Source organism: Gracilinanus agilis, chromosome 1 (assembly GCF_016433145.1).
Source record: "Gracilinanus agilis isolate LMUSP501 chromosome 1, AgileGrace, whole genome shotgun sequence".
NCBI lineage: Eukaryota > Metazoa > Chordata > Mammalia > Didelphimorphia > Didelphidae > Gracilinanus > Gracilinanus agilis.
The window spans coordinates 178,116,860-178,143,241 of NC_058130.1; the positions used below are offsets into that span (position 1 = coordinate 178,116,860).

The 26,382-nt window shown below is 34.0% G+C and overlaps 1 protein-coding gene across 1 annotated transcript in view; it reads left to right on the forward strand.

Moving 5' to 3' along the window:
- The first annotated feature begins 475 nt into the window (after nt 1-475).
- ATF7IP2 (activating transcription factor 7 interacting protein 2) overlaps nt 476-26,382 on the forward strand; it is a 57,849-nt gene continuing 31,942 nt past the window's right edge. The window contains exons 1-5 of the mRNA XM_044657315.1: nt 476-1,325; nt 2,461-2,585; nt 15,834-15,968; nt 20,437-20,538; nt 21,116-21,294. Of these exons, the coding sequence (XP_044513250.1) occupies nt 476-1,325; nt 2,461-2,585; nt 15,834-15,968; nt 20,437-20,538; nt 21,116-21,294 (1,391 nt within the window). The remainder of the gene's footprint in view (nt 1,326-2,460; nt 2,586-15,833; nt 15,969-20,436; nt 20,539-21,115; nt 21,295-26,382) is intronic.

The following is a 26,382-nucleotide window of genomic DNA, read 5'->3' on the forward strand; positions in this document are numbered from 1 at the left end:
ATAGATAATTAGATTGCTTACCCCTATTTAGGAAGCAATTAATATTGCACAGAGATTGAGTTACCTACTAAGAGACTTCCTGAATGGTGGCATAACCAGATAAATTCAAGATATAGAGCTTTACCAGACTTCTTCAACACTTTGGTTGCCATAATTGTGACTATACCCTTTCTTTGAATGTAGAGATCATGCTTTCCATTTCTTCTCTATCCTAATATATGTCTACCATATATGTGTGTGTGTATCTTTATTTGTTTGTCTGTTTATTTGTGTGGTACCTTTTCTTTGCTGTCTGAAATGGATGGAGATAAATGAATGTTAAATGCTACTCATCTTGTGTGTGGAAAGGTGCAAGGGTAGAAAGAGCAATGGATGACTAAAGCTGAATGAATTGGGTGGGTTCTGTGGGGAAGCTAGAAGTCACTGGGAATCATATATTTAAAAAAAATTTTTTTTCAATTTTAGGAGATGAAAAATGGCAAGTTCAGATCCACCTGTCCAGAAGATACTAAAAGCTAAAAAGACCATGCCTACAAGTTGCCAGAAACAAATACATATGCATAAATCAGTAAATATTGAGACACTGAAAGCAATAGATAGGAATAATGTACATAGTGGAAATCAGCAGTTAAGGATGGATGTTATACATAAGAAAAGTGAAAATTCTGATATGAAGTATTTCTTACTGGACTCAAGGAGAAATACCATACTCCCTCAGGAAAATGAAACATTTCCTCAGAATTTAGCACTATCACTAAAAGCAGTAAAGAACAACTCAGAGATGAACTTTGTCAATGAACAAGTTATTGATCCAAACACCAGGCCCAGTAAAATAGAAGATTCTTGCAAGAAACTTTTTATACAAGATTCAAGTGACTTACAGAAAACTTCGTGTGGTTCTGAACACAAAGCAAATGAAAAAAAAAATTCATTTGAGCAAACTAAAGTTGATTTGAATCCAAAACCAAGCAGCAGCCCATCTGTTTTGTTGAATGGTTTAATTAACAAGCCAGCCTATATATTAGGCAGTCATATAGAAAAAGCTTTTAATGGTATTTGGAATGGTAAAGGAAATCGCATACGTCCCAGGTTAGAAGTGACCTCACATTTGGATTCACCCGTCTCACAGCAGAATGAAACCATTTCAGTTATACGTTCAAACTTTCATCTTAAGGCTAACAAGACATCTAATTTGAAAAGACCACTTGAGGTCAGGAAAGATACAAGTGATTTTTTGAAGACACAAGAATACAATCAAACCAGTTCAAGTAGAATAGACTATGGAAATACAGTCTCTACGCGGCATTCATCATATGAAACAAATAGTAAGTGTTTTATTCACAATATAGAAAAATCCCATTCATTTAGACTTTTAAGTTAACTCTGAGAGACAAATAAAAAATGCCATTAGAATAAAAACATTTTATTCTATATACTCTAGAGTCAGTGAGGTATGGTGCATAGAAGCAAATATTAGAGTTAAGGAGATCCATGTTCAGATTCTACCTTTGATAAATATTGGCTTTGTGGCCATATGGAAGTCAGTTGAACTTTTCATTTTCCCAAACAGTTCTCCAAGACCATTAAAGTAGATAAGATGGCACAAAAGCACACAGGATTTAGAGTTAGAGAATCTGGGTTCAAATCCTAGCTCACCCAATCATTGTATGACATTTAATCTCTCTGGGTCTTAGGCTTTAAAATGAGGGGATTAGAATGAACAACTTTTAAGATGCTTTCCATTTCTAAATATTTAACCTCAGTTTCAGGCAATCTTTATGTTACACACCTAGAATTTCCCACACTGATCAAATCACAGGTTCAGATCTTACAGAAAAATCTATATAAAACTAGATATTTGTATACAATTCAAGGATAAGTATATTTTGAAGTTTTGAATAAGAAGATAGATGTGGGAATAGTATAGAGTGAGAATCTAAAGCGGTTATTACAGGAGAATCTTTTAAGTAAGAAGTAGCAGTAGTATGCATTAAACCAAATAGTCAATATTAAGGACAGAAATGATGATTCTGAGGTTTCTTGTTTCAAAAAAAATAATTCACAAAAGACTGTTTTTTTGTGGAGTAAATTTTATATATCTGCATCTTGTCAAGAATTTAAGTAATTTCTTAGTAACACAAATTTAAAATAGCTTTGAATGAAATTTCCCCCTAATTTATAAACACTTTAAATGGCCCTAATTTATATGATTGACTTAATTTTTGGCTTGTTTTCTTTAACCTATCAGCAACAGTCAAAATCTTGGAAGAAGTTTAATGTCAATAATACCTAAACTTTAAAGATTAACTTGTAAAACATTTCCCCTAAGCAATTCTTTTGGAAGAAAAAGCTTTTAAATATTTCTGTTTTAATATTTTTCTCCCTGTTAACAATTCCAATTGGTCCCTTCATAAAAGGGAAACATTAATTTCATTTCCTTTCTCTCTCCCTCTCTCAAAGATAGCACCTCAAAGAAAAGGGCCCTTTCAGGAAACAAAGAGAATATTAAGCGCATGAAAACTTCAAATGAAATTAATGAGAACATTTGTATAGTTGTGGAAGAAGAAAAATCGTTATTTGAACAGGTAAAACTGTTATTTATAATCTATACCATTTACTTTTGAGTCAGAAAATATTCACTTGACATCTCCAAAAAGTAAAATCTTGAGATTGCAGCTGTGTATTTCACTTTATACAGGCTTGATTTAGGAAATATGAAACATAAGTTACTGTGCACATTAAATGAGGGAGGGGAAAGATGTACTCACTTTACCAAAGGATTAGGCATTGGTTTTTTTAAATAGCAAACTCCCCTACTACATTTAAACTAATTCTGTAAACAATAATGACTTATCAGACATTGTCAAAGAATGGGGTGTTCTCCATAAATTAACTCTCTAGCTCTAACTCTATAACCATCTGACCTCTCTATGGAAAGGAAGGAGCTGATTTTTCATCTTGTAGTTATGGTAATTATTCACCGTCATCTCATTGATCTTTTTCTTTATGTTATAGTCATTGTTTATATTTTTTTATTCTACTTATTTAACTATCAGTTCATAATCTTTCCTTGTTTCTATGAATTTCACATATTCACTGTTTCTTAGGGCATAATATTATTGTAGATATATTTACCTAGCAAAATTTGTCCTTTTCAGTTGGCATGTAGTTTCCAATTTTGGTAGAGGGAAAGGATTAGGTTGCTGCTACAAAAATGTATTACTATGAATATTATTTCATTTTCTTGTAGCATATACTCAGTAGCAAATCTCAAGATCAAAGGGTATACAATATAATTCAGTGGCTTTTTAGTATAGCATTATATCAACTTGTTTTCTAAAATGTTTGGACCAATATGTACAACCCAGTGGAATTGCCTATCAACTCTGGGAAGAGAGAGGGAAAAAGGGAGGAAAAGAAAATGAATTTTGTAAACATGGGAAAATATTTTGAAAATAAATAAATAATGAAGTGGTTGGACCAATTGACAGTGCCATTAAGAGTGTATTATTATTTCTGTCTTTATACAGCTTATCTACCCTTGACTAGTTTAGATTCTTACTGTTTTCATTTTCAAATTGCATTCTGTCTGTCTTCTCATACCTTTTATATGTCTTTGCACTGGCTATGCCTACAGGCCTGGACTCTTATCCTGCCTCATAGAATTCCTCCTATTCTTGAGACACACAGCTCAGGAACCATTTTCTCAACATGAAGCTTTTCCTGATTTCCCTAGACAATGATAGGCAAACTTTTTAAAGAGAGGGGACCAAAGGAAAGGAAATGCTCATCTGTCAGTCTGTTTCTAAGGCAACTCTTTCGAAGTTTCATTGTATTGTGTCCTACTCATTGTATTTGTCAGATTAAGAATAATGTTACTCAGCTGGATAGAATATTTCAGGGGGCTGCATCTGGCCCTCGGGTGGTAGTTTGCCCATCACTGCCCTAGACAGTTAGTGTCTTCCCATATTTAATTTGTTTTGAATTCTTGTGTATTCCATTCATACTTATTTACTTATCTTCCCCTTCAGAATGTATGCTTCTTGAGAATGGAGATTATTTCATCCTTTATATTTGTGTCCCATCTAACACAGAGTCTGATACATAGTAGGTACTTAACAAATGCTTGTTGATTAATAGCTGGTATGAGGAAGCAGCAGTTTGCTTTTTTTTTTTTTTTAATTTTTTTTTTTAAACCCTTGTACTTCGGTGTATTGTCTCATAGGTGGAAGATTGGTAAGGGTGGGCAATGGGGGTCAAGTGATTTGCCCAGGGTCACACAGCTGGGAAGTAGCTGAGGCCGGGTTTGAACCTAGGACCTCCTGTCTCTAGGCCTGACTCTCACTCCACTGAGCTACCCAGCTGCCCCCAGCAGCAGTTTGCTTTTGCATTTCAATATTGATCTGGAGTACTTTCTCATTGGCTACTTGATATTTGTAGTCTTTCTTTTCAAAACTTAATTTCCTTTATGTATCTATTAGGGAATGACTTCTGTGATTACATATTTGCATTAATTCCACATATGTGTCCCACATATGTATGTGTATGTTTGACAGCAGATTTCAGGCAGAAATATTTAATACAAAGGTATTTTTCCAAAGAGAGTTTCCTTTCTCATCTGCATGAATTTTATTTGTTCAAAAGCTATTTAATTTTATGTAGTTGGAAATGTGGGGCTGGGGGGGTGAGGGTTGCAATTATCTTTATCTCTTGTTTGATTTATCAGTCTTTAATTATAGTCTGAAAGGTACTTCTTTCCATTCTCTAATTTATTTTGGTGAAGTTGTTATTCAGTTGTTTTAGTTGTGCCCAACTCTTATTAACTCCAGTTGGGGTTTTCTTGGTAAAGATTCTGGAGTGATTTGCCATTTCCTTTTCCAACTCATTTTATAGATGAGGAAATGAGGCAAACAAGGTCAAGTGATTTGCCCAGGGTCAAGTAACTAGTGTCTTAAGCCAGATTTGAATTCACAAAGATGAGTCTTCCTCACTTAAGACTCTGTACTGTTCATCCAGTTGCCTATTTGTGAAGTAATCTTTTCTATCTATATTGGGTATCCATTTGAAACTTAATTTGAAAAATAGTAGATGTTCCAATTTTTTTTCCTCATAAAAGGAGTTTTCTCCCTTCCTTTCTGTTCTCCCATTCATAGGTTTTGGGGCTTTTGGTTTTTTTGTTTTGTTTTGTTTTGTTTTTAGTTTTTTTTAATGTATAAAGCAAAATATATAGGAATACAAAAGAAGCCACTTGTGTCAAAATACAGTTATCACATCCTAGGACCCAAACTCCTGATTTAGATTAAGGATTTTGGTTAACTGTTATGAAAGAATGGATAATTACTGTCAGCCCAAGGACTTTAATTTGTAACCAAATTTTGTCACTTACAAGCACTATTACTGGGTTTTGTTGTGTGTTTTTTTAATAACTTAAATTTTTTTTCAATTACACATAGAAATAATTGTTAGCTGACATTTTGTGATTCAGATTCTTCCCCTCCCTCCCTCATTCCCACCATTCCTGAGGTGGTAATAGTCTAATATAGGTTATACTAGTGCTTTGATGCAATACATATTTCTATATTATTCATGCCATTTAAAAACATGAAATAAAAAACTCATGAAGGAAAAAAATGAAAAACGGATGCTTTGATCTGTGGTCAGGCTCTAAGGGATCCTTTTTTGGCTTTGGATAGCATGTTTCATCATGAATCCTTACATTTGTCTTAGAACCTTGCTTTGCTGATAATAGTTTAGTCCTTCACAAGTGATCATTGAAGAATAATATTTCTGTTACTGTATATGATATTCTCTTGGTTCTGCTCACTTTGCTTTGTATCAGTTCGTGTAAGTCTTTCTTACTTTTTCTGAACTCTTCATGCAGTTGTATTCCATCACATCTATATACCACAAGTTCTTCAGCCATTCACTAATTGATGGACATCCCCTCTGTTTCCATTTCTATGCCACTATGAAAAGAGCTGCTAAAAATATTTTTATACAGATATGCCCCTTTCACCTATCTCCAATCTCTTTGAGATACAGATCAAATAATGGCATTGCTGGGTCAGAGGGCCTGTATCCTTTTATGGCCCTTTGGGTGTGGTTCTACATTGCTTTTCAAAATGGTTGTTATGAGAGTCAAGATGGTGGCTTACTAGCTGCAAAAGCTGAAGCTGCTCCGACTATCCTTCCATACCAATCTTTAAAAAGCACTTCAAAAAGACAGGAATCCAAATCCATTGGTAAGATGGAGTCATGGGTCTCTTCTGCTGAACACAACTTGAAAGGTAGGTAGAGAGAATCCTAGGATAAGGGGGAACCAGAGGCTTAAGGGTACACAGAGGAGTACTGGCCAACCCCCACCTCCACGTAGCACGTAGATTCTGCAATTGGGCATAGGCTAACTTTAGAATCCCAGGACAGGAGCTACACCAGCAAAAAAGCACCTCATACCCAACACTTGAAGTCCCAGGCCCTGGCCTCAGGGGAAATTAGCTCACCCTTTCTAATCCTCCAAACCAGCAAAGGAAAAACAGAATCAGCAAGTAGCTTGCAGAAGTCCACAGGCAAAAAAAGGCTGGGAAAATGAGCAAACAAAAACAAAAAAAAAAAACATGTAACCCTCAAACTTATATGGGGAAAAAGAACAAAGAGCAGAACCAACAGAGGATGATGAAATCCAAGCAAATCTTGGGGAAAAAAATGGGAATTGGTCTCACACTCTGGAAGAACTCAAAAAATTCAAAAATCAAATAAGACAGGTTGAAGAAAAATGGGGAAAAGAAATGAAAGTAATGCAAAACAAAAATAACAATTTAAAAAGCAATATTAGTCAATTGGAAAAGGAGATACAAAAATCTAATGAAAAAAAGTTCCTTAGAAAACAAAACTGACCTACTGGAAAAAGAGGCAAAAAAATCCAGTGAAGAAAAGAGATGAAAAATAGAATGGTCCAAATGGAAAAGGAGGATCAAAAAATCTTGGAAAAATTAAGTCTTTAAAAATTAAAATTGAGCAAATGGAAGCTAATAACTTAATAGGACATTAAGAAACAAAGCAAAATCAAAAGATTGAAAAAATTGACAAAAAGATCTAATTATAACAATACAACAATCAGCTATTAATGACTTAGCTATTCTCAATAACACAGTGTTCTAAGACAATTCCAAAGCATTGATGATGAAAAATGCTCTCCACTTCCAGAGAAAAAACTGTTGGTGGCTGAATGCATTTCAAAGTATACTTTTTAAATTTTTCTTTATTTTTCTTGTCTATGTTTGGTTTTTTTTTTTACACCTGTTTTTCCTTTCACAGTATGACTAACACAGAAATATATTTTGCATGACTATTCTTGTATAACTTTGCTTGCCATCTCAGTGAGGCATGGAGTGGAGTGGAGGAAGAAAGAAAATAAAAACTCCTAAGTTTAAAAATGTTAAAAATTATTTTTACATATAATTGGGAAAAAATAAAATATATTTTGTAAAAGAAATATATGGATAGAGTTTGGGGTTTAGAAAAAGGTTTTTTATTCTTACTTCATTCATTCCCAATTAAATCCCTGCACCCACCAAACCAGTAAATCTTCTCTTATAACAAAAATGTTTTAAATGATCTTGGAAAAATTGCTTAGCCTCCCTGGACTGTTTTCTCATTTGCTAAAAGTAGGAATTTATTCTTGGTTGCCTCTGAGTAGCACCCATCCAGCTCTAGATTCTTTGAACAGTTCAGTAAAACCAAGCAATACTTTGACTACATTGGATTAGTATACAGTATTCTACACATTGAGTATCTCCTCCTTTTTGTCATCTTTGCCAATTTGTTAAGTGTGAAATGAAACCCGTGTTGTATTAGCTTGCATTTTTCTTATTAGTAACTTGGAATATTATGGTTAATAGTTTTAAATTCTCATTTTGAGAGCCTTTGGTGTCAGATTTAATAATGGCCTTTTTTCATCCTTTTCATCCTTGATGTTCCTGCAGTTTTGAGTATTCTTTCTTCACTAAGTTTTCCTAATACTGCTCTCTGTGACTTCTTTATGTCCAAACATTCCTTCTCAGTTACCTTTGCTGGTTCTTCATCCATATCAAATCCATTAATCTTGAGTGCCCCCTCCCCAAGATGCTATCCAGGGCCCCCTTTGTGATAGTCTCATCAAATCCCATGGATTAATTTATCTTTGTGCAGATGATTCCCAAACATTCTCAGGCTTTTGGACATGTCAAATTATAAGTACTATAGGAATCTCAAATTCTGCATATACAGAACAGAATTCATTATCCCTTCTCCCTTGACACATTTCTTGTTACTGTCTAGAATTCCATCTTCCTCCTTGTCTCCCAGGCCATCCATTTTTTTAAACAATTTTACTTATTTCTTTGGGGTTTTTTTTTCAATTAAATGTAGAAATAATTTTTTTGTATCAGATAACTTTATTTAATTCGATTGAGATTATATCTGGGATTTCACTGATATAAGGAACCTCTAAGATGAAGAACTCTCTTTGCTAAAGGAGACTACTATCTTCCTTATTATTGTGTAGAAACAATTTTTGGATTCAGATTTTCTCCCTCCTTCCTTTATCTACTCCCTTACTGAGGTAGGAAATAATCAGATATAAGTTATACCAGTGCTTTTATGCAATATATATTTCCATATTTCTCATGTTAAGATAGAGGACACATCACTCACACATAACAATAAAAAACTCATGAAGGAGAAATACAGCGGAAGATGGCATGTGTGCAATCAGACTTCTTTGGGTATAGATAACATTTTCTATCATGAGTCTCTTGGGTTTATTTTGGAACCTTGCTTTGCTGATAATAGCTTAGTCCTTCACAGTTGATCATCAAACATTATTTCTTGATATACAAATATATATATTTTTAATATTTTATAGATATGTAGTATACATTGTTCTCCTGTTCTGCCCACTTAACTGTGCATGAGTTCATATAAGTTTTTCCAGGTTTTTATGAACTCATCTTGTTCATCATTTCTCAAGGTACAATAGTATACCATTATAACCATATATGACAACTTGTTCAGCCATTCTCCAACTGATGGACATCCCATCAGTTTCCAGTTCTTTGCAACTACAAAAAAAGATGCTAAAAATATTTCTGTACAAATAGGTCCTTTACCCTTATCTCTGATCTCTTTGGGATACAGACCCAGTGGTATTGTTGGGTCAAAGGGTATGCATAGTTTTATGGCCCTTTGAGCTTGGTTCCATATTGCTCTCCAGAATGGTTGCATTCACAGTTCACAGTTCTACTACAATGGATTAATATCTCAATTTTCCACATTCCCTCCATCATATCATTTTCATTTTTTATCATATTAGCCAACCTGATGATAGGTGTAAGGTGGTATCTCAGAGTTATTTTAATTTGCATTTCTCTAATCCATAGTAATTTGGAACATTTTTTCACATGATTAAAAATAGTTTAAATTTTTTCCTCAGACATTACTGCCTGCTCAATTCCTTGGACCATTTTTCATTTGGGATGTGTTTGGTATACTTATAAAATTAACTCAAGTTTTCTATGTATTTGAGAAATGAGACTTTTGTCAGAAACATTTGCCAAAAACCTTTTTTCCAGATTTGTTATTTCTTTTCTAACTTTGATTGCATTGGTTTTGTTTGTATAAACCCTTTTAAATTTAATGTAATAAAAATTATCTGTTTCATTTTTTGTTATGTTCTCAGTGTCTTATTTGGTCATAAGTTCTTCCAAAAGTCTGACAGGTAAACTTTTCCATTTTCCCCTAATTTATTTATAGTGTCATCCTTTGATTCTAAATCAGTGTCCATTTTGGTTTTATCCTGATATATGGATTGAGATGTTGGTCTATACCTAGTTTCTTCCATACTGTTTTCCAGTTTGCCCAGCAGTTTTTGTCAAATAGTGAGTTCTTTCCTCAAAAGGCTGGATCTTTAGGTTTATCAAACACTAAGCAATAGGGACATTAATACTGCCATGTGTTAATTACCTAATCTATTCCATTGATCCACTACTCTATATCCTAGCCATAGTGTTTTGAGGATTACCACTTTAGAGTATAGTTTGAAATTTGGTATAGCTAGGCCTCTTGCCTTAATATTTTTTTTCATTGATTCCCATGATATTCATGGTCTTTAGTTATTTGATAGTTGATTGGTATGACTCTGAATAGGCATCATTTGCAAAGAGTAATAACTTTGTTTCCTCATTGCCTATTCTAATTCCTTCAATTTCTTTTTCTCTTTTTATTGCTATAGCTAGCATCTCTAGCACAATATTAAATAATGGTGATAATAAGAAGCATCCTTGCTTCACCTCTGATCTTACTGGGAAGGGTGGTTTATCCCCATTACAGATAATACTTTCAGATGGTTTTAGATAAATGGCATTTATCAATCTAAGGAAGGTTCCATTTATTCCACTGCTTTCTAATGTTTTTATAAGGAATAGGTATTGTAGTTTGTCAGAAGTTTTTTTTTGCAGTGGTCATCAAAATAAGATGGTACTGGCTAGGAGACAGAATACGCTAGGGGTAAATGACCTTAGTAAGTTAGTGTTCAATAAACCCAAAGGTCCCAGCTTTTGGGATAAGAACTTACTATTTGACAAAAACTGCTGAGAAAATTGGGAAACTGTATGGGAAAAATTGGGGTTAGATCAACCTCTTAAACCCTATACCAAGATAAATTCAAAATGGGTAAGACTTAAATATAAAGAGTGAAATCATAAATAAATTGGGTGAACATAGGAAAGTATACCTGTCAGATCTGTGGGAAAGGAAGGAAGTTAAGACCAAGCAAGAGATAGAGAACATTACAGAATGTAAAATGAATGACTTTGATTATATCAAATTAAAAAGGTTTTGTACAAACAAAACCAGTGCAACCAAAATTCGAAGGAAAGCAACAAACTTGGAGAGCATTTTTATAACAAAACTTTCTGACAAAGGTTTAACTTCCCAAATATATAAGGAACTAGTCAAACCTTCCCCAATTGATAAATGGGCAAGGGACATGAATAGGCAGTTTTCAGATAAAGAAATAAAAACTATCAATAAGCATCTGACAAAGTGTCCTAAATCTCTTATAATCAGAGAAATTTAAATCAAAACAACTCGGAAGTACCACCTCACACTTAGCAGATTGGCTAAAATGATAGTATGGGAAAGTAATGAATGTTGGAGGGGACTTGGCAGGATTGGGACACTAATGCATTGCTAGTGGAGTTGTGAATTGGTCCAACCATTCTGAAAGGCAATTTGGAATTATGCCCAAAGGACATTAAAAGAATGGCCTACCCTTTGATCCAGCCATAGCACTGCTGGGTTTATACCCCAAAGAGATACTAGGGGAAAATGCAGTACAAAAATATTCATAGCTGCATTCTTTGTGGTGGGAAAATAACTGGAAAATGAGGAGGTGTCCATCAGTTGAGGAGTGGCTGAAAAAATTGTGGTATATGATGGTGATGGAATATTATTGTGCTGAAAGGAATAATGAAGTGGAGGAATTCCATGTGAAACTAGAAAGACTTCCAGGAATTTGATGCAGAGTGAAATGAGCAGAACCAGGAGAACATTGTACACAGAGACTGATACACTGTGACACAATCAAATGTAATGGACTTCTCTACTAACAGCAATGCAATGATCCAGGACAATTCAGAGGAATTTATGATAAAGCTATCCACATCCAGAGAAAGAACTGTGGGAGTAGAAATGCAGAAGGAAAACATAGGCTCAATCATGTAGTTTGTTGCGGTTATTATTAGGGTTTTGATGTTAAAAGATTACTCTATTACAAATATGAATAATATGGAAATAGGTTTTAAATAATGATACATGTACAACCCAGTGGAATTGCTTGTCAGCTCTAGAAGAGGGTAGGAAAGTGGGTGAGGGGGAATCATGAATCATTTAACCATGGAAAAATATTCTAAATACATTTTTAAAAAATAAGCCTTTTCTGCATCTTTGAAAATTATCATATAATTTCTGATGGTTTTGCTATTGACATGATCAATTAAATGCTGATAGTTTTCCTAATATTCAAATATCCCTGTATTTCTGGCATAAAACACACCTGATCATGGTATATGATCTTTGTGACATAATGCTATAATATCCTGCTAGTATTTTAATTAAAATTTTGTATCAGTATTCTTTAGGAAGATTGGTCTATATTCACATTCCCTCTTTTATCTCTTCTTGGTTTAGGTATCTACCATGTTTGGGTCATAAAAAGAGTTTGAAAGGATTCTCTCTTCCCCTATTTTTCTAAATAGTTGATGACATTAGTTGTTCTTTGAATGTTTGAGAGAATTTGTGAATCCATTTTCCCATAGGCCCTTTGTCTGAGGCATTTATTTAATGATTTATTCAATTTCTTTTTCTGTGATAGTATTGTTTAAGTATTCAATATTCTCTTTTGTTCATCTGAGTGGTATGTAAATGCAATTATCCTTCTTTGTTTATTTTAACTTAATCAAGAACTTGGAGTGCCCCTCCTTTCATACTTGGTCAAACTCTTTAAGAACCTTTTACTAAAAAAGGAAGTTCACACCATCAAAGACAGGAAGTGGATCCCACAAGCACTCCTCCCCCTCCCCATCAGTGCCAGGGAAATTAAGAAACTATGATTGGTTCCTGAGATGTGATAGACCATCCCACAGTGAAAGGAAATAGAAATCAGAGACCAGAAGTGACATTGGAGGAATTCTGCTGTGTTGGCGTCTCTGAAATGGATTTCATTCTGTGTTGGAGATTCTGCATTGGTGGCTCAAGGTGTTTGGCTTCGGTGACTCCCTTGGGTTGAGGAGACACTGGCCTTTCTGCTTTTCTCCTGTCTTTGATGGGGTGCTTTCTTTGGTGAGGCACTTGGATCCAGACTTGGGGAATTTAGACTAGGCAATATTTTCTACCTCTTTCCTACATTTCCCCCTTTACTATCTCTACTTTGTTGTAATAAAGCTACTAACAGCTTTATGACTTAAGAATTAATTTTTATAAACAGCAACCACAACAATCTTTTATAACACTTAATTTAAATAAAACCAATTTTAACTCTTAAAGTAGTTTATATTTTGTAAGTTTTCATCTATTTGACAGATTGTCAGATTTATTGATAGAGAGTTGGGCAAAGTAACTTTCAATAAACGCTTTAATTTCTTCTTCATTTTATCTTTTTCATTTTTGTTACTGGTAGTTTTTCTTTTTTTTATGAAGTTAACCAATGGTTTATCTTTTTTATTTATTTTTTCATAGAACCAACTCCTCATCTTGTTTATTAAAGTTCAATGGATTTCTTTCATTTTTATTAATCTCTCCTTTGATTTTCAGGATTTCTTATTTTGTGTTTAATTGGGGTGGGAGTTAATTTGTTCTTATTACAGTTTTTTAGTTGCATAACCAATTCATTGATCTACTCTATTTTATTGATATAAGCTTTTAGAGATAAAAATTTTCCCCTATGCTAGCTTTCAAAGCTATCAGTCTTTGGGTCATCCTTGACTCTTTAGTCACCTGACCTAACTAGTCTTTTGCCAAATCTTGTCATTTATACCTTTACATATTCTCTTATGTCTCCTTTCTACTTATAACCAAAACCCTAGTTTCAGTCATTATTCATTTGGACTATTGCAGTAGCTTTCTAACTGGTTTATATCCTTCAAGACTCACTTTAATATATCCTCAGTTTTGCAAAAAAAACAATTTTTAAAAAAAATTTATAATCATGTCACCATTCTGCTGCTCAAATTCCAATGGCATCCTGGATCAAATATAAAGTTGTCTTTGCCATTTATGACTTTTTATAATCTGGTTCTTTCTGCCTTTTTTCCATCTTTTTCTCTCTACAAACTATGAACACACTCTCCTACTTGAAATTCCTTGAGTATCATATTCCATCTCCTAGCTTTTAGCCATTCTACTGATTATTCTTGATGTCTAGAATGTTCTGCCTCTTCACCTCCACCTATTAGTTTCCCTGACTTCTTTTGAGTCAGTTCAAGTCCCATCTTCTACAGGTCTTTCTCTAGACTTAAATTATTCCCTCCCCCCCCCCCCCCCAAGATTTCACTTCCATCTATTCTGTCTTTATTTTTTTTTATATTTTTAATTATTTACATTTCACTGCCTCCATTTGAATGTATGTTCCTTAAGAGCATGGTCTGTTGCTTTTCTTATCTCCTCATTGTGTAAGTACAGTGTCTGGCACATAATCTTCAAAGGCTAACCCCTAATTTTATGTATTTTGTGGTAATTTTGAGTGTGGTTTTTTTATCATTTCATCCTGTTTTAGACATTGTTGTATAGAAATGCTAATGATTTTATATCTATTACTGTACTATAACTATTAATTGACTTATTAATTTCTTTACTTATTCCTTGAATCTTTTAAAGTAAATGATAACATTTCATTTTAAAATAGTGATAAGTTTTTCTTCTCACTCAGTGTTTATGCTCTTAATTTCTTTCTCATAAATGTTGTAAACATTTATAAAATGTCAAATATGATATGAGTGTGTTTTTGCCATACCACTGTGGATACTATAATAGATAACCTCCACATGAATGATCTGAAGTTGTCACCCTGAGATCAATAGAAAAGTATTGATCCAGCCATGGTAACTTAAGGAACATATGTGAGTTGAGGATCTATCTGTGGGTTAAGATTTCATAAATAAATTAATTATGGACAATCAACCTATGAAGCATTGATCCAGGATGAAACTAGATGTCCTGGGATATACCCGTGAATAATGGGAAAATGTACTTATGAATAATAAATCTGAAGTAGTGATCCAGGAAGGAACAAGATATCCTTGCCAAAAGCAATTCCTTATCCAGGAAGCGTCCTGAGTTAATTATTCTAAGTACAGATAAATGTTTTTTGTATACATTTCTAAACTCTAACTTGAAAGGAAAATTCAGCAAGTCCTTGCATAATTCATGCACTTTTTATTAATTTTGGAATTTTTTCAAAGTAGTCACCTGCCCACCTGTATCACATATACTTTTTGTCATGTACCCCTATACCCTAAGACTTCAGTAAAAGGCTCTGCTCTTGGTGCTCAGGAGCAGACACCCTGAACATCAGTTCTGCTCCAGTCTCTCACTCACCTTTCTGTGCCTAGCACATGCTAAGCTGTCCCTCTCCAGCCCCACTCTTAGTGCTTAGTGCCTACGCTGGCCATAGCAATCCCTGTATTTATTAGGGTAGCATATATTTCTCCATTGTGACTAAAGTTAGCTTTTGATTTTAAATGTATACATCCTATCATTTTATTTTTAAAAAGATACTTTTTTAAAACATTGGTGAAAGGTCAAGAAGGGTCAAGATTAGGTACATTACTTTATTCCCTAATGTTTCTGGATAAATGAGGCATAATATAATTTTAACTTATTAAAATTATATTGGATCAGTTCTATTAGTAATCCTTTAGAAAAGATTTGGCTCTAAATAAAAATTACTATTAGTTAGAATTAACTTAATGAAATTACATTGAATTTTTTTATCAAGTATTAAATGGAATATCTTGAATTTTAATAAATTCAAACTAAAATTTGGCTCAGTAACTAGATAAAAATTGCATTCATATACATACCCTAATGAGTGCATTTGATTTAGAAGGGAGAAGTGTTCTTTTTTTTTTTTAATTTAATGTATTAAGATGCCCTTTTTATTATTATGACTCCCCAGAAGAGAGTAAATTTGAGGAATTAGGGAGAGATAGATAACTTGTTTTTGTTTCAAGAAGTAGAAAATAATCCTCAATACATGAGCTTTTAACTTGAAATGTAGCATTTTTATTTTTAATTTCTAGGTTAAGTGTTTGATTCGACAGGAGGTCTGCATTATAAATTACAAAATATTTGACAGTAAGCTGAAGGAACTAAATGAACGAGTTGACAAGACCCAGTGCAGAAAAAAGCATGAAGCAATAGCTATCCAACTTCTTGTAAGTTTGCTTCTGTGAAGAATGATATTGTGGCCTCATTTGAATGTTTTAGGGAGTCTTTATCTATTTAAGTAGTAGGTCTTGATATTGAATTTTCACTCCATCAGCATGCATTTATTAGAGTACTTCGCAAAACACAGGAAATACATAGAAAAAAACAAAACAAACAAAAAAATCTGTGCCCCAAAGAGTTTATTTTGTAACCTATCCTACCTACCTATATCCAAGATGCATACAGAGTAGATGGATGAGAACCATAGAGTGGAAGGGATTAGCAACTCGGGGGGACTAGGAAAGACTTCCTTTCCTTCATTAGGTAGATTTTGAGCTAATCTTGCAGAGAATATTCTAAGCATGGAAGACAACCATTGCAAAGGCATAGAGATGTGAAGTGGAACATTCTGTTTAAGGAATGGAAGGGAAGTAATGCACAAGCCTGGAAAGATAGGAAGAGGCTAAGTTGTGATGAGTTTTAAATGTCCAATAGAAGAGTTTTTATCTGATACCAGAAGCAATGAGGAGTGGCAAGAGTTTATTGAGAGGGTTAGGAGTATACATGTTCAGACATATACTTTAGAAAAATCACCTTGGCATTTGAGTGATGGTTAGATTGGAATAGAGAAAAACATGATGGATAAAAATTGGGGGGCTTTTGCAACAGTCCAGGAGAGAGGCGATCATGATGCCTGTGGGAATACAAAGGAGGAGACATATTTGAGAAATATTATGGAGGTAGAAATTAGATTTGGCAACTGACTGGACGTATGGGGTAAGTGAGAAGGAATTGCTAACCTAGATGACTGAGAGGATAGTGGTGCCCTTGCCAGTACTTTAGAAGTTCAGAAGAGAGAAGAATTTTGGGGGAAGATATACTGGATTTTGTTTTGAATATATTAAGTTTGACTTGTCTAAACATTTACATCATTATGTCCCACAGACAGTTGGCCATGTGAGATTGGCGCTCAGGAGAAAAAGCAGGACTGGAGCTTTAAATCTGGGAATCATCAACATAGTGATGATAATTGAACCTATAGGATTTGATGATATCAACAAGTGAAAGAATATATAAAGACAGATCAGATGGGTGTATGAGATCATGAGTCATGACATCAATGAAAATCTAGCAAAAAAAAGGCTGAGATCAGACAAGCAAGAGAAAACCCAAGAAAAAGCAATGTCAAGAATATCAGAAGGGAAATGATTAGCAATGTCAAAGTCTATACAGAGGTCTAGGAGAATGAGGACTAAGAAGGAGCCATTAGGTTTATTAAGAGATCAATTATAACTTCAGAGAAACCGGCATTAGTTGAATGATAAGTTCAGAAATCAGATTTCAAGGGTTTTATGAGAGTGAAAAGAAAAAAACATGAAAGCATTGAGCAGTGATAGCTTTTTCTTAAGAGTTTAAGGAGAGAAAGGTTGGATGACAGCTAGCTAGGATGATAGGTTCTAGAAAGGATATTTTTAAGTTTGGGAGATGGAGCATGGGCATATATTTAGGCAGCATAGAATGGATAAGAGAAATCTGGAGAAGATTTGAGAGAATCAATGGTGCATGTAGATGGGCTAGTCTTGACAAAGAGAAGGAATGGCTCTTCATCTGAGACTAGAGAATGAGAAAATAGTGGGAGATGATATCAAGAGGGTTTTCTTGGGTAATAGATACCTTTTTTGTTTTGTTTTGTTTTTAAAGCCTTATCTTCTGTCTTAGAACCAATATGTGCCTAGGGCTAGGCAGTGGGGGTTAAGTGACTTGCCCAGGGTCACACAGCTAGAATGAGTCCGAGGCCACCTTTGAACCTAGGATCTCCCATCTTTATGCCTGGCTCTCAATCCACTGAGCCACCCAGCTGCCCCCAGTACAGTTTTTTGGGTGAAGAATTAGACAAGTTCTTGGTTGTACTGTTGGAGAAAGCTTGAAGAGAGAAGAGAAGGTTTGCACCTTTAGTGAACTAGATAGAGAACTTTTAAGGGAGGGTAAGAAAACTACCATTCTGGAATGAGGGGCCAGTAAAGGTAAGAGGTTATAACTTTTTAGCAACAGATGAATAGAAGAATGAGAAGTAGACGACAGAATTAACCTGTATTTAGGGGTTGGCAAGTTGCATTTATTTAGGAAGAAGAAAAGGGAGGCATAATGTTTGAGAAGAAAGAATAGTGTAGAGTTAAACAGGTTCATGAAAGGTTAAACATTGGGAAAGGAGTAGAACAAAATCAGAGCAGCAAAAATGACCTGAGAAAGTACTAAAGTATGGAGGTGTTAAAGGTGATGGTGAGGACTAAGACTAGAATTAGCAGATTTATAAAGCATGGGGAGAGATGGTGTGATAAAAAATTTTGATCAGATAAAGGAATTTTGGAGTTCATGAAAATGAAGTAGAATATTTGTGAATGATAGCAAGATAAAGAGGGTATGAATTATCCTAAGTAAATAAAGTGGAGTGGAGGGAGAAACTCATGGAAAATGATTGATGAATTCAGAAGTCAGAGTATATGAAACAACATTAACATGTATGATAAGTGTTATAAGGGGATTAAGCTAGTAAGGATAATAAAGTGGTTGTAATAAGGGAATAGGCTAGAGGTAATAGGAAAATTAAGGCAAGGTAAGGTTGTAATAGAGGATAAGGCAAGGTAAGGGACTAAGGTAGTGTGGCTGGGATAAGACACTGTGGATAGGGATTTGTGGATCCCTAAGGCAGTAAAGTGGATAAGGAGAGTACAATAGTAGAGCTTGATAAATTGAGGTGGTAAGAGAGGTAAAAGAATTGCAAGGGAGAGGATGAGGTATTTTGGGCAGGCAGCTATGCTAACTGGGAGACACAGACTGGGTACACAGGTTAGAGACAGAGACACTGAAGGGAAACAAACTGAGCCCTTCAGGTAGGAAGGGCACTTCTATAGACAAAGATTAAGGCCAGCCAAGAATGGCTTGAAACTGACTAGAGGGCTTTCTAGTCAGTTTCTCAGGTTCACAAAGGAAGAGTCTGGAGGAAGTATTGAGATTACACTTCCTCCAAAATGGACACCTCCAATTCCCTTCAGGACCCAGAGACAATATTATTCCTTTCTCCCCTTCTCCCTCTCTTATCAATCAACCAATGAACTAGCCAAGGTTTGATTAAGTGACAAACAGCGTTTATTGAGTTTTAGGGTTGATTGGAAGGGATGGAGGGATACAATGTAATTCTAACAGCCGCCTAGAGAAAGCTTCAGGTGGGGGAGGGAGACAGGAATGTGAGACTGAGAAAGGACCTGCCTAACTCAGCCCCGAGAGGTTGTGTAGCCTGTAGGGTTAGGAAAGTTGGATACAATGATTCAAGAGATAATTTGTAACAAGGGTAAGCTCTATTTGACTAGGTGGAAACTAAATCTACCAAGTTTGAAAGCTAACACCCAGATCTACCCTCCTTTCAGAACCCACAGAAATTTAGGAATGGAAAATGATGATTGGGAATAGGGAAGGTTAGGGAGATCCAAAGGAAATAGTTAAGCTAACAAATTCTAAGAGAAAAGCTGCAGAATATAGGCCAGATTTTCAGTCCAAAGATAAAGCTCAGTTGACCATCCTACTCTCATCAAGTCTCCAGGGTCAACTGTCTAACCTCAGGATTCTAAACCCTTTTCAACTGTCAGAAACTCTGCAATAAGGCTTTGCAGGGTTAATATGCACCCTTTTGCACTACATAAATAAGTCCCCTGTTATGAAGTTTGTATAGGAGTTTGTGTGGAAATACTGCCTTCAAGTTCACTTTTCTAGTCCATAGGAAGAAATTGTAGCATATCAACAATAGGATGAGACAAATCCACAACATTAATTGTCTCATTTGGATTTTTTAAAAAGTAAATATTCTAAGATACTTTCTCAAACCATGAGAATAGGGAAAAAAGTGAAGGATAGAGTAAATCTTAATGCCAAGCCAAAAAACATCCTGGAAAAAAATGTGGCCCTGGGGAGTAAACTTCTTGTTATTCATCAAATCTACTAATTCCATGATACTTAAGCAGTCACTGTTTTGATTCAAAGTGTACCGTTGGCAGAATTTCACAGTATCCATGAAGAAAGAGTAAAGTAGTATCATTTTGCTTTCATTTTCTAGTTCATCTGATATGTTTTGAGAATTTGAAAAATCATTACAAGGGTTTCTTTTGCTTTCATTTGCACTTAAACATAAACTGGTAATGTTCCCTTGATATTTATTTCTCTTGGGTCTGACTTATCAAACCTAGTTCGATGGTTTTGTCTTCCATTCCTAAATACCCCGTCTGATTGAACCTTATAGGTAAAATTTCTCTACTAGCTCACATCAGAGATGATTTCATTTTTTAGGTATATGCTCTAGTTTTCAGAAAACAATTCCAACAAGCAGATCATCTTTCCTCCAACAAAACAAGGTTAAGTAAAAAAAATGCTTTATTCAGTATTTCATTTTGATAATCATTTCTTTTCTTTTTTTTTTCTTGTCAGAGAAAAATATCAAGACTTGATAGACGTATTAAAGCTGCATTAGCAGTAGTTCAAAAGAATGGATTAGAGTTAAACACCCCAACCCAAAATATGGCTTGTAAGGTACCGTATGATCTTTGGACTAAAATCAACAATTATGGGTAGGTAATTTAGAATAGTTATGCAGATAAGGGGCCAGAATTTTACTTTTGTTCCTTAGTATAGTGTCATGACAAATATAAGAAAAGGAAAAGGTACAAATAAATGTGAATATAATGACTATAAACCAGAATAGTGGGGAGAAATGTAAGGATATTTTACGCCTTTCTTCAAGCCTGTGTTTTAAACCTCACACAAGGTATTTTTGTAAATCCTTATATGAGTAGAATACCTAAGAATCTCAATTGTACTTAAACCATGCTTTTTTCCTTAACTGTGTCTTCTTCCCTTTTGCCCAAATATGTGTTCATATTATCTTCCTATTTAAACCCTCTTTTTCTAAATTTCCATATATTGCTCTAGGACCCAAGAGATGGAAGACTTTATAAAGTTACCACTTAGCAGTTAGAGTCTCTTCAAGCATTATCTTAGTACTTTGCAATATGCTAGCCCTTTTCCCCCAAAATTACTTTGAAAGTAGCATTTGAATTAGATCCTTAAGAAATCACATTTTCCCTTTTCCCTCCACCCCCTATTTTAGCAGGTCACAAATTCAAAGACTGTCCTATTGAATAAGAATCAAGGGACTGAGAGAGACAGGCCAAGTATAAAATTTACTTCTTTAAACAATAAATCATCTGGATCTTCAGAAATATCTATTCCTGAAGCAAAGCAAAAGAAAAATTTGACTTCAGATTATGTTGAAGTTGTGTTTGAAAGGTAGGTACTATTACTACTTATTAAAAAGCTTAGCTATAGAAATTGATGTCGGATTGTTAAATGCATCTTTTATCTATTAAAAATAATGGAAAATATGAGGTTATTGTTTATAGAAATTAATATATATTTTCAATGATAAGAAATTGATTTGGAATTCTAGTACTTTTTTTGTAGTTGCTATTTTGACAGTACTGTTTTCTGAAATTAGATGATCCACTTTCTCATCCTGTTGCTTCCGTTTTTAGGGTAGAACTGAAGTTTTAAATTTTAAGAAAAGATCTGAAATCTTGGAGTGAAAATTGTACTTATGAGCAAATATGAAACTTTTGAAGAAAAAAAGTCTAAAAGGAAAATTTTATAGGTGAACTAAATAACTTCCCAATCTCTCCAACTTGGAATCAGAGATTTTTGATCTAGAAGAGACAAGAGAGACCCATTTTACAAAGGAGGAAAGTGAGGTACAGAGAAGTGAAATTACAAGAGCAACATTTGAGTCAGGATTAAAGCTTTTTAAGAAGTCCTCACTCTTAAGTCTGCTGCTCTTTCCACTGCCTTTTGTGGACCACAGATTTTCCAGTCAGCAGCAACAGGCAATTGAAGTCTAAGCAATAATCAGTTTATTAGGGAGGTAATTCCTAAGCAGTAGAGATATTCTTCCCCCCTGCCTGAAGATGGAAAATATTTATATGGAATGAGTGAACACTAAAAATTGATTGAGATGATGCAATTCAGATTGGTTAACTCAAGAAGTGAAGGAGGCATTGTTTGGTTAAGGGGTATGTACGTCAATCATAACTACTTTGTCATCAATTCTAGGCCATCTCAATAGAGGTTTCCACCTGCCCAACCTTGGCAAAAGTTTTACAGGCCATCAAATATCAAGAGAATTGTAGGTTTAAAGGAAAGGGCAAGGGCACCAAGGAGTGGTAGCAGTGATTTATAGGGATGGGGGGTGTTGCTAAGGCACATAAATATTATTTCAAGCATCAGATACCTAGGAATGGGGGAGTAAATGCCTAATATAGCAGCACAAGCTAAAATAAATCCTTATAATAGGTCTAACTAATACAGTATAAATACATCTAATAAATAAAATACAATTAATTGCTACATGAAAAGTATCACCATTACATGGTGAGTTAATCAATTCTAAGTTACATAACTCTTAACATAATAGTATGCTTATCAATCTAAATTTTATTCAACTCAGTTTATCAGCATAATCTCTTGATGCCCATTAAATCACAATAAACTGAGTAAAACTGATTAAAATTAGTAGGGATATCAAAATTATTTTCACACTTTAGAGTAGACAAATTGATTTTGTGTCCAATTGATGCATAAAAGGACTGAAACCACTAATCACATCTTGGGGGTCCAAAATTATTGGCAAGAGGAAGGGAGTTGCATTTTAATGATGGAATCCAATTAGCATGGACTGGAAAGTTTGAGAAGTTCCAGTGATTCTCAGTAGGTTTAAGTTTTATTACCCCATTGGTTTAATGATTTTTATGACCAAATCCTACTAAAAATATTATGTGGCACATAGATGCAAATTTCTAAATACTCATTTAGAAGATAAATACTGCTGGGAAGCATTTACCTGAGCCATATTTATATTTTATTGTAAAAAGTTATAAATTACAAAATAGGGTCCAGGCTGGAACAAAAACCTGAGATTTGAACTGCTCAAGCTTATATTGACTCAACAAATCAAATTATACAAACTCACTCGAAAAGGGAGATGATCAGCTAAATGTTGCTTCAGAAGAGGAAAGTCAGTTTTTTTTTTTTTTTAAAGAAAGTTTCTTTTTTCCAGAATGCCAGGTTGTTTCCTTAACTAATTATGAAGGGACAAATCATGTGGTTCCCCTGTCCTAATATAGTAACAGCCAAGTATATTGAATAGATCAAAGCCAAGAGAGACACCACTGCCTTAAGAAGTCTGGTTATATTCAAAGACTCCAAAGATATGTACAAACTCCCCTTGGCAAAGGTATTTTTGCAAGGCACTTAAAAGAGATTTTAACTTGTTATTTTTGCTCAAAATATGATTTTCCCCCCCCTTAGGGAACTAATGATTTTATTTATTTTTTAATTTATTAAATTAATTATTTTAGGGTGTTTTTCCATGGTAACATGATTCATATTCTTTCCCTCCACTCCTCTCTCCCCCCTCCCTTAGCCAACAAGCAATTCAACTGGGTTTTACATGTATCATTGATCAAGACCTTTTTCCATATTATTATTTCCAGTAGAGTGATCGTTTTAAGTCTATATCCCCAATCACATACCCATCAAACCATGTGATCAAGGAATTGTTTTTTTTTTTTTTTCTGTATTTCTACTCCCACGGTTCTTTCTCATAAGTCCCTCAGAATTATCCTGTATCGTTGCATTGCTGCTAGTAGAGAAGTCCATTACATTAGATTACATTTTGTGATATTCTACAAAACCTTAATTTAATGTAATCAAAATTATTCATTTTACATTTTGTGATATTCTCTATTTCTACCTTGGTCTTAAATTCTTTTCTTTTCCACCGATCTGACAGGTATACTATTCTATGTTCACCTAATTTACTTATGGTTTCCTTTATTATGTTTATTTTTTTTAATAATTTTTAAAAATATTTTCTCCTAGTTATATATTTCATGTTCTTTCCCTCTCCTCCAAAACCCCCTAACCCCCCTCAGCTGATGCACAATTCCACTGGGTTTTACACATATCATTGATCAAGACCTAATTCCATATTATTGATAGTTAGACTAGAGTTATCATTTAGTGTCTACATCCCTAATAATATCCCTAACAGCCCATGTGTTCTCCTTCTTTATATTTAAGTCGTTTACCCATTCTGAATTTATCTTGGTATAAGGTGTGAGATGTTGATCTAGACCTAATCTCTCCCATACAATTTTCCAGTTTTCCCAGCAGTTTTTGTCAAACAGTGGGTTCTTGTCTCAAAAGCTGGGATCTTTAGGTTTATTGTATACTACCTTGCTGAGGATATTTACCCCAAGTCTATTCCATTGATCCTGCCTTCTGTCTCTTAGCTAGTACTATATTGTTTTGATGACCACTGCTTCATAGTACAGTTTAAGTTCTGGTACTGGTAGGTTCCCATCCTTCACTTTTTTTTTTCATTATTTCCAATGATATTCTTGATCTTTTTTTTTTCTTCAAATGAACTTTGTTATAATTTTTTCTAATTCAATAAGAACATTTCTTGATAGCTTGATAGGTATGGCACTAAATAAGTAAATCAATTTGATAGGATTACCATTTTTATTATGTTAGATCATCCAACCCATGAACAATTAATGTTTTTCCAGTTATATTTAAGTCTAGTTTTAATTGTGTAGAAAGTGTTTTGTAGTTGTGTTCATTTAATTCCTATGTTTGTCTTGGCAAATAGATTTCCTAAATATTTTATATTGTCTAGGGTGATTTTAAATGGAATTTTTCTTTCTAACTCTTGCTGCTGAGATGTGTTGGAAATATATAGAAATGCTGATGATTTATGTGGGTTTATTTTGTATCCTGCAACTTTGCTAAAGTTGCTGATTATTTCCACTACCTTTTTAGTTGATTCTTTAGGACTCTTTTAAGGTAGACCATCATATGATAGAGTGATAGTTTAGTCTCCTCATTGCCTATTTTAATACCTTTGATTTCTTTTTCTTCTCTAATTGCTACTACTAATGTTTCTAGTACAATGTTAAGTAATAGAGGTGATAATGGGCATCTTTGTTTCACTCCTGATCTTACTGGGAAGGCTTCTAATTTATCAACATTAGAAATGATGCTTGTTGATGGTTTAAAAGGAAAGGCCCTTCTATTCCTATACTTTCTAGTGTTTTCAATAGGAATGAGTATTGTATTTTGTCATAGGCTTTTTCAGCATCTATTGAGATAATCATGTGATTTCTGTTGCTTTGGTTGTTGATATGGTCAATTATGTGGATGGTTTTCCTAATATTAAAACATCCTTGCATTCCTGGTATAAATCCCACCTGATCATAGTGTATAACCCTCATGATCACTTGCTGGAGTCTTTTTGCTAGTATTATAAGATTTAAATTAATGTCTAGTAATTCCAAGTATTATATTTTATAAAGTTTATTAATAATCACTTGAAGTAGAAGAAATAAAAGAACAAAAATAAAAGCTTACTTTATCTTGAAAATGTAAGCAGGTAATGTGAAAAAGAAAATGGGAAGCTGAGAAAGTGTTCTGTGGTGGAAAATTCTGATTACATTACACACTATTTAAGATTTTTGCATCTATGTTCATTAAGGAGATTGGTCTGTAGTTTTCTTTCTCTGTTTTTGGTCTACCCGACTTTGGTCTCATATTTGTGTCATAAAAGGAATTTGGTAAAATCCTTCTTTGCTTATTTTGTCAAATAGTTTGTATAATATTGGGATTAGTTATCCTTTAAATGTTTGATAGAATTCATTTCTGAATCCATCTGGCTCTGAGGATTTTTTCTTAGGGAGTTCCCTGATGGGATTGTTCTAAGTATTCTATTTCCTCTTTTGTTAATCTAGGCAATTTATATTTTTGTAAATATTTGCCCATTTCACATACATTATCATATTTAATGCCATTTAACTGGGCAAAATAGTTCTTAATAATTACCTTAATTTCCTCTTCATTAGAGGTGAGGCTGCCCTTTTCATCTTTGATACTGTTAATTTGATTTTCTTCTTCCATTTTTTAAAATTAGATTAACCAGTACTTTATCTATTTTATTTGTTTTTTCAAAGTACCAGCTCCTAGTCTCATTAATCCAATAGTTCTTTTACTTTCAATTTTATTAATTTCTCCTTTAATTTTTAGAATTTCCAATTATGTTTTTATCTGAGGATTTTTAATTTGTTCTCTTTCTAGTTTTTTAATTTGCATGCCCAATTTGTTGACCTCTTCCCTCTCTGATTTGTTGATATATTTTCCCCTGAGTACTACTTTGGCTGTATCCTGTAGATTTTGATATGATTTCTCCTCATTGTCATTCTTTTCAATGAAATTACTGTTTCTATGAATTGTTCTTTAACCAATAATTTTGGAGAATCAAATTATTTA